At 36.4% G+C, this 9,895-nt stretch overlaps 1 protein-coding gene across 2 annotated transcripts in view; it reads right to left on the bottom strand.

Annotated features, from left to right (window-relative positions):
* Positions 1-8,890, bottom strand: part of LOC107738784 (paraspeckle component 1-like) — a 15,809-nt gene extending 6,919 nt beyond the window's left edge. For both annotated transcript variants that reach the window (XM_016550627.1, XM_016550628.1), the window contains exons 1-3: positions 8,810-8,890; positions 5,722-5,827; positions 997-1,054 (exon numbers count right to left, since the gene is read on the bottom strand). In XM_016550627.1, coding sequence (XP_016406113.1) covers positions 997-1,054; positions 5,722-5,827; positions 8,810-8,889 — 244 coding nt within the window. In that variant the 5' untranslated portion in view covers position 8,890. The remainder of the gene's footprint in view (positions 1-996; positions 1,055-5,721; positions 5,828-8,809) is intronic.
* Between the last annotated feature and the right edge of the window lie 1,005 nt (positions 8,891-9,895).

The following is a 9,895-nucleotide window of genomic DNA, read 5'->3' as shown; positions in this document are numbered from 1 at the left end:
AGTAAAAGTGTTGTTATTTTATTGGCTTGTGTTTTTTTAAATTCAGTATCATTAATTTAGTTAAATTTTAAAAGTCTTACAAAATTACTTTATATTATTTAATAAAATAATAAATAATCATTACAAAGCATTTCCAGTTTCGGTTTTCGGCCAAGTGCATCCAGATTTTCGGTTTCCGTTTCGGCCCAGAATTTTCATTTTCGGTGCATCCCTAGATGTAAGACTACATGTTTTATTTAATTTAATTTAAATTTAACAGTAATTTACGTTCAAATGCTCCAATTGCTCAAGGGTCTGCACAACTTTTTAGTTAAAACAGATGTTGTCAAAGTTTTCCTTTGGGGACATTATTTGAAGTTGAAAAAAAAGTAATAAATTGCAAGATATCGCAATATATTTAAAATCACAATAATATCGTATCTTGAGGCCTCTGGTGATTCCCACCCCTATTGCAATATGATGTAATGTGTAAATGTGTGTTGTTTTTATCCAAATCATCAAAAAAGGTCATATTTGGGACTGTACATTACTTCACTACAATTTACACACTATAAAAAAGAATGAATAAAAGATGAATAAAATTATTAAAAACAAAATAATTGAAAAATTGATGTGGCAAACTTGGAAATCTATGTTAAACAGGCAGCAAGTGTGATGATGTTTGTAGCCTAGCCATGCATCAAAATATTACATGATGGCATCCTAAACTCAATAACCAAGACAGGAAAAATAAAAATAAATAAAAACAAAACAAATAAAAATAAAAGATTTACAGAAAAAAACACCATGGGGGCCCTTTATTTAACATATTTAATTATTAAATTAAGTTTAAAGAGAATAAGAATTTTTCAGTTTAACTAACCAAACAAAAGACTCATCTTAAGATGCAAAGCTACACTTTTAAATGCACATGCAAGTGATGCACTGCCCCAAAAATATAAAAGACACCTCACACAGCTGTTTCCAATTGCATGTGGCGTCTCAGTATGATCATACCTCCCATATTAATGGCTCCACGGCTTCCCATTTCATTCATTCTCATCTCCTGTTCTCTCTGAAAGTGAAGGAGACATTTTAATTGTGAGTCTCAATCCACACAGAACTAGAAACATTAAAAATATGCCAAATTGTGTACACAAGTACACAAAGTACCAGGCTATCATGTACAAATAAGCAAGGATTTAGAGCAAGATAGCAGTATAAAACAACAGCTAGATTTAAAACCAAAAACTGAAGTCTTAGTAGACCCAGGACAGACTATTCATGCAAAACATTGTATGTAATTATAAGTATACATAATTATAATTCTAAAAATCTTCAATTGTGTTCATCTGAAAAAAAGGAAGTCCTATATGCCTGGGATGGCATGAGGGCATGTGAATGATTTTTTTTAAAGACTTTTCATTTTTAGGTGGAGGATCCCTTTAAGTGCTCTCCTAGAGAGTGTACACAAATAAAAGTAGACTTTACAGTCTGCATTAAAGTGCGCTTTAGCTTCCACACTCCACACAAACACTTGGATATGCACCTAACAGCGCACAATTTGTATATCTATGGATTTTATTGTGGGCAAGTCGAGTGTTGATTAGAGAAGGCTAAATTGATCAAACGTGTTAAAGTCGCTGTCGGCCACTGGCTGCTTAATCGTCACTTTAAAAAACAAAAACTTGTGTTTAAATGGGGGGGTGACCAGAGCGAGAGCGAGATTTATAAATATGATCAAACTAAAGACTTTTTGGAGATATGAAGGATGCAATACTACTCTATAGGTACTCAAGATTAACATGAGATTTGGTGAAACGGTGTGTGTTATGCCCCCTTTACCAAACAAAAAATGCTCCAAAGATTTTAGTAGACCCAGGACATATTGTCACATTGAGTGTTTTAATCATGAAAGGCCCAAATATAGAAAAAAAATAGTGATTTTTTTTCACCTTTTAAATGTTATTGTAGGAGGCCTCTAATGCAAAAATAAATGGGATTTTACGTTTTTGACATTTTAGGGAATTGTTGTAATATTGCAACGTTGGGCTCTTGGGGAGCAGAAATTCAGTGATTTTACTCGCTGTATGAACAAATGTAGAGAACATCTAAAGGCTCATTTGCAGGGTGTAATGCTTCTGTAACCCCATAACAATAGTCTATATATGTATACACACTAATCATCACACAATAATGATAAATCACACAATCACACAATAATGATAAAAAGTCATTTTTATAAAAAAGAAAAAATATATATTTATTATAAAAATATGTTCATATTATATTTACAAAACCCGATGAACTGAATGAAAGTTTTAAAGTCATGAAGAATGTTTTAAAACTTTCTTCTCTTGTATCAGAGTCCATCTCAAAGTCACCGTTCATATTTTGGACGGCATCAGTGATATCATACACATATAACGAGGCCGGTCTTTCTTGGATGGTGACATTCTGAAATGGAAAAAACCCACTGATTATTTTCCAGGCTAAATAATATCAATGCAAATTAATCACAATCATACTTACATATTTTAAATAATTCACCCATTCACACAATACTGTCTGATAGCTTATTGTGCCCTTTGCTTATCATGCTAATAGCACTTATTAGTTTTCCTCTTTTGTTTTTTATCCGCCATCTCTATCTTTCTGTCGCTCGGCTCGGCTAATGTCCGTCCCATGCACTGAACGCGCTCTCCTCCACATCATGAGTAGACACGCCCCTTACTGCTGATTGGCTACAAGTTTGTTTTGCTACTCGGCCCGAATCAGTTTTCTAAAGCGTTTTTGAAAAATCGCTTACCCCACCTTTAAAACTTGTGAATGATCAAAACAGTTTCTATTAGTATTTTATATATCACAATTCATCCATGTAATGCAAGGTGCACAGGCAAATTTTGCTACCCCTTTCAACCAGTGTTGTAAAATTATAACACTGACATAAGCTCAAAATCTAAAATGATCAACGCATTCAACAATAACTACATGATCTAGACATATTACTAACCCACAGAAAAAAATATTTTAGGCATTTTACTTACTTGAATGTAGATTTATCCAGTACGGTAAAACAAGATGGGTTGTGTGAGTCTATGGCCAGGTAAACAGACCTATTTTTAAAATCTAGTATCAACTACACAATGAATATCTTATTTACATCGTGTATGCTTTCTTTTTTCTTGTTATAATAGGAAGATCTGTGAGCGTGTAGGACTACGTAAACTTGCGAAAACAAAAATACTCAACGCTGCAAAACACACTGTAAATAGAAACTTTTAGTTTTGTAATTCGTAACCAGAGCACGCACACAAAAACACGCAGGAGCGTTTGAAAGCGGGTGACTTTGAGCGGGCACAGAATTGACCTATCAGTAAGCCCCTCCCCTCGAACGCAGATGGGCCAATGGCAGTCGAGTATCAGTTGCACGGGGGCGGGACTCAAGACATCTGTAGGTTTCAGTGCCATAGAGAAACACTGGAAGATCCGAAGCTTGCATCGGTTTGATGGTGTTTATGCTACAAAAATGGAAACGCGAAGTGCCTGGGGTACATATAACACTGATTCCAGGTATCCTGAGAGGATGGGCAATATAATTTATTTTATTACATTTCCTAAACCCAAACAAAACAGAGCAAAATGTCCCAAAGCATTCACCCCCAATCCCAATGAAGACAAAAACGTTTTCGTCTTACAGTTTTCATCTGCTCAAGCAGAACGTTAATGTCATCTTGTGCTTTAGCAAGGTATCTCTGGCTAAAACTAGCTAATGTTAAAGTTAATGAGTCCATGCTAACGTACAAACCTAAATAGCTAACTGTTCTCGCGTCATGTACAGTGTAGGTCAAAAACACAAGCGAAGGTCTACATTTCAGTGCCTCTCCATATTAAACTGGTTAAATGTAAATTAATTTAACCCGCAGTACATGAATCCTGGATGTTGTCATCAGCGATCGTGACGACCGTAATGAGGCTTCTCCTGCTTGCATTGTGATCGATACACCCTCGCTTCCAAATCTTGTTACCCACCGTATTTATTTTAAATAAATCTCTATGGCATATTTAAGTCCCACTTGAATGGTGGTTCCTTCTGTGTCCAAAATTGATCAAAAACATCTTGGGACAAGGTTTTCACACTGACAGCTGTCATTGTAAGAAAGTTAGCAACTCCGTTTGTTTGTCCGACTCAGCGGATCTACACGAATCACACAAATGACCAATTTTTAATTCAAAACAGCGAATTTGGCCGAAAGGTTTATTTGTGCTACTGCTTGAAATGTATTTGTTCTTTTTTATTATTGACTGTTTTATTGTGTTTTTAGTTAGAAGCAACTCAATTCAGATTTTGAAATCAAAGCTTCCTTGCGCTGAAAGCTATTGAGCAACAAAATTATTGCATAGCAGCATCTAGATTTAGAGCTAATTATATAAACAGTAAAAACACAAACACACTGACTGAGGAAATCTTTAGATGAGATGATTGTAATTTTAAAAAATGTCAAAAATAAGGCTGAAAAGATTTCCATGTCAAAGGAGGTGGAGCATCTAAGCATCTTTCAATTACGTAATTATGGACCAAAGACAGTTCAACGGTGTTCAACAGCTGTTTCGAACCACCAACATGAACTCAAATTAGCATTGTATTGATTTTGCTTAAGTATATCAAGGCCTTATCACATCAAAACTGAATTAAAGTTTGGGATTATCTGTCACACAATAGAGTCTGAAAAAATAAGCCAACATTAAGAAAAAGCAGAGGCAATAATTATAAAAATTCAGAAAATAATAATTTCCAAGTTTTTCTTGTTAATCAATGTGCCATTCACAGTGCTCCCATGAAAACGTTTGTACTTTCTCAAAAAAATCTATTACATGAAAAATATCTACAGAAATTCATATTATATTCTCTAGAGAAAATAAGTAAAGCACACAGCCTCTTCTTTCCTTCTGTTTGTGAATCTTTTGCCTGACATTAAAAAGAACCACACATTTTTGACACATTTTTAAAAGGCACCTAATACACTTTTTTGTTCAATTTCTTTTATCCTTCCTTTAGTGTGTAATAAAGCGGTTTTCCAAAGGGAGTTAATTTCCTGAAACGGTATAATTTTGAAAAATACCATGATATACATTTTTGGTCATACCGCCCAGCACTACCTGAAACTTCTCATTTGTAGTCCTGCCATTATTTCCGTGAATTAGCTACATTTGCACATTTTCTACACGAGCATCACTGATGGGAGTTTTGGTGACAGTGCACTGATTTGTGATGGACAGCTCCAGTGATTATAAACATAGCAACAATTTAATCAACTTAAATGACAGATAATTTTAATGCAACTAATGTGAAGTATACAACAATAAATGGTTCTGCAACAAAGAACGTCTGGCTGTACCCGAGATATCAGAAATATGTGGGCCAACGAGACGAAGACGTAGGCCTTGATCTGTGACTGTGCAAGCAGGCTTGTATTTATATATTATGTCATAAATATCCAAAAATAGAAAAATTGTGTCAGCAGCTTGGTTTCAATAAAAGGTGTTTTAGCACTAACAAACCATTTTTCTGAATAGTTCTGAATATTATTACAGTATGTTTTTGTTTTTTTAAAGAGTACAATGATCGCTTATATGTGAAAAAAGACCAGGGAAAAAGTGATCTCACTTCATAAACCCACAGTCACAGTCTGGTACCCTGCTAGAGATCAGAGAGAATGTGAAGCATTTCCCTGTACTCACACTCTCCATGAAGCTGGGCTTGAATCCCTCCGGCTGGCGTCTCACGTCAAGCTGCTCTCTATGACGCATCATATCCTCCTCACGTCTGCGTCTCTCTTCCTCATGCCTAAGCAAATATAACTCACATTTAGTTAAACTGCACATGCTCAGAATCCAGTCATGGTTATAATTAGATTTCCAAAGGAAGAGTTTATTTGACTTGATTTGTACTCCAACTAATTAGCAGGCTTTCATTTCGGGTTGGAAAACCTAATCAAAACTAATAATAATGGCAATCATTAGAGTCCAAATACAAATGGTCCATGTGGACGATTAGGTGATAAAATTTAAATGTATCTTTTCAAATATAATGTGGTTTTTACAGAAAAGTCCATTTTGAATTTTCACTGAAGTCGAATTTAACATCACTCCCACAACCTCTGTATTAGAAACACCGGACCAGGACTGAGAACCACTGGATTAGTGCTTCATAATGCTCACATCACCCCAGTTTTGGGTAAAAATAGAAAATAATAATAATAATAAAACTGCTCTTTAAAGAAATTTGAAGTAAACATGATAATAACCTATGTTTTCTCCAACTGAGCAACACTTTGGACTAAAAGCCCCGAGGGATGATGTTTAGTAAAGGACTCTGATGAGAAGAGTACAGGAGTTTTTTCCTCAGTAAATGAATAAAAAGCTCATATTTCATGTTAAATGCATGGAATCAGTTTTTGATTTTACATACCTTAAGATAAGATACTATAAGACATTATAATAAAACACAGGGTCACCATCAGTGCCCTACTGCATGTTAAGATGATATGACAATGTTTGGGATTTATTATCAGTAATGGGCAAGCAGTTCGCATGGATAAGTGTGTACTGTGTGTATAGATGACAGTGTTCATCAGCCACCGCCATTTTTGACCCTGTTTATGCACAAAATATATAGGCATATTAGACATAACAGGTCACACCCAGCAAAAATGCCAGACTGTATCTGCAACTTTTTTGACTAAAGAGCTCTTTTTTTTTTTTTTTCATTTCTGGTTAATGCAATTCTCCAAAAGAGCCACAGCAAAAAATAAATAAATTAAAAAAATAATAATAATATTAAACTTTTTTTAAAAATTGTTTTTCAATAACATTTCAATAAAAGTAACTTTATAAGGTACATAGACAACTTAAAAAAAAAAAATGCAACAAAATATAAATAAGCTGCAATATGGAATTAATTGAGCAGGGCTTTCACTGAGTTCTGTGTGTAAAGTGTGAGAGAGAGAGTGAAGAACAACACACGTGCTTACGTAGATTGTGTTTATGTGAATAATCACATTTTGACATATTTCTGTGTGTATTTGACCGTTTAGGTGCACAGCCAAAGACAAACTGCTAGGATTGTCCGTGTTCTGCTCGGAGCGAGCACAGAAAGCATCCTCTCAGTAGCAGATTCAGTTTTCTTTTGTGGCTTACTGCGCTTCTAATATTTATTTTTAATATCACATCCCACTCTTTACTTTCTCATTCCTCCATGTTTCCTTATTAGTCATTTTAAACAGTCTTGTCCACTGAAAGCTGCACCGATTATCATATGGACATAAATTTGACATTTATAAAACATATGTATACATATATATACATACCTGCTTTGTACTAAAATTAGGACACAATCAGACGTCAGCGTCAATCTGATTAAGCAGAGACAGAGTCACCTAGACCAGTTCAGTCCTGCAGAGTTTAGCTCCAACTCTGACAAACCCTCACCTGCCTGTAGCCTTAGTAATCCTGAAGACATTGATTAGCTTATTTAGGTGTGTTTGATTAGGGTTCGAGATAAACTCTGCAGGACAGCGGCTCTCTAGGACCGAACTTGCCTACCCCTGACCTCGGTCTTTGAATACGAGCACATTTAGTGGCCACTTGTGTATACTAGCCAGACAACACCAGCTGATCACACGGTGGATTTACAGTAGTACTGTTTGAACCGCTTGACCACCGAACACTGAACGTACGCTTTTAAGTCATCATCTTCTGGATAATGATTTAATGTAATCTGTGCGCTTAACTCCATTCATGAGAATGATTTTATTTTATTATTATAAATTGAAAGCATTCTGTTTACTTCTAGGGATGCACCAATCTGATGCTCACATCGAGTATCGCTCCGATCCTGCCATTCTCTGCCGGATCAGGAGTCGGTCAGACAGGGCCGATCTAAAGCCGATATTATTCTGTTACTGTTAATCCGCATAAAAGCATTATAAAGCACAATAAAGTTTTCAAGCACTTTATTCCAAGTCTTCTGAAGCCATACGATAGCTTAATGTGAGGTACAGATGAATATTTTAAAGTTCACAAACTCTTCTCTGCATTCAGCATTCAAACCCTGGTCGGTAAAACTCTCTCTAACATCATTCTGTGTTCCCATTATTATATTTGATTTGTAGATAAATGTATATGATTTTGCATAAAATACTTTATCTCGCTGGAGTTTATAGTTGTTTCTAAATCCAGTTACTTTCTGCCGGGTGTCTGTTTTCTACGAAAGTAGAAAAGACTATAAATAGTTTTTAACGCACACAGTAACTGAAATTTAAAACTGTTAAAAGAAAAAGCTCAATAAACTGTTGCACAGATATAATACACTACGCATCAATATCTCTTCCCTTTGTGCTTTGAATGTTTTAATGTGAAGCATTTTGGAAAATGCATGCAATACAGTTCGGAACAAGTCTGGAGCAGAGATTGGCTGAAATAAAACAAAAGAGCCGGTGGCCGATCGTGTGTTTGGAGCAAAAACAGGCCGGTTATGATTTATGGCTGTTCCAGCGTTTTCTAACATTAATAGTTTCGAGCCAGTGGTGAACCGTTCGTTCTTGGCTAAAGGAAAACACAATTACATTGTTTAATAATAATTTTCCAGGTCAACTACAAGATTTTCCAGGACATTTTACATTGTCTCTCATTTTCTAGGACGCGTGGGAACCCTGACTTGCACAGTGGGGCTTTTCATTTCATTAGCAAAGCGTTTTAAGCTAAGGATGCTGATTTTCAGAATGCTGCTAAGATGGCAAATGGGAACACGGTTTGTGTAAAAGCACACCTCATCTCAATCTGCTTGCGTTTCTGCAGCTCCTGATTCCTGAGCTCCTCTAAGCGCCGCAGCTCCTCTTGACGTCTCATGAGATCTGTGGGTATAAATACACTAATGTTTCAGTGACAAAGTGAAGAGCATCAGTACTGTTCCCTGAAGCAGGGAAATGATTGCAGCCCTGTGGTATATGACACTCATGTCATGTGTACTTAGGCCTGGGCGATAACACGGTATCGGTATTTATCGACGGTACACCCTCATCGATAATGATAGAAAAAAATGTTCGATATATCGTACGATAGTTTGCCGCTTTTTTTTTTTCAATTAAAGGCGTGTGTTATGAATGACAAGCAGAGAGCCAACAGAACAAACAAACACATGCTGAAATGAGTGCCTGCGATGAGGAGACTGGGAATCAAAAAAAGGAATATTAGTCGAATTTAAAATAAAAATTCGCATTCGAATGCAAAAACGGTGTAGGCCTATTTAAATTTTAGGTGTGCGGAGCCTTATCAGCGGCGCTCAAGATGCGGTGATGATGCAAGTGTCACTCAACTGTGACTGAACACTCACGTCTCGCACGAGAGATGAATAGAAAGCCATGCAAAGTTAAAAGAGGTTCAACTTTTAGAAAACACGTCTGGAGAATTTGGGGTTTTATTCCATTCCACTGCGTCTCATATATTTTTTAATGCAATCGTGTGATCGGTAGGCTTGCCGTGATAGACGGGGCTGACGGTGATAAGCCGCAACACCGGTTACGTCACTTACCCACCGCGTCACCGACCCCCACCGTCGTTTTGATTTTTTTATAGAAACAAAAATCATTTAGTTCAGTAAAAGAACAGACACTACAATTAAAAACTGACAAGAAGAGTGACGCGTGGGAACCCTGACTTGCACAGTGGGGCTTTTCATTTCATTAGCAAAGCGTTTTAAGCTAAGGATGCTGATTTTCAGAATGCTGCTAAGATGGCAAAGAGTGAGGTGAGACAGACGAGAAGAGTGAGGTGAGACAGACGAGAAGGGTGAGGTGAGACAGACGAGAAGGGTGAGACAGACGAGAAGAGTGAGGTGAGACAGACGAGAAGAGTG

This window comes from Sinocyclocheilus rhinocerous, unplaced genomic scaffold, assembly GCF_001515625.1.
Source record: "Sinocyclocheilus rhinocerous isolate Xijiao unplaced genomic scaffold, SAMN03320098_v1.1 scaffold5212, whole genome shotgun sequence".
NCBI classification, from domain to species: Eukaryota; Metazoa; Chordata; class Actinopteri; order Cypriniformes; family Cyprinidae; genus Sinocyclocheilus; species Sinocyclocheilus rhinocerous.
This window is presented reverse-complemented; position numbering and strand designations above follow the sequence as displayed.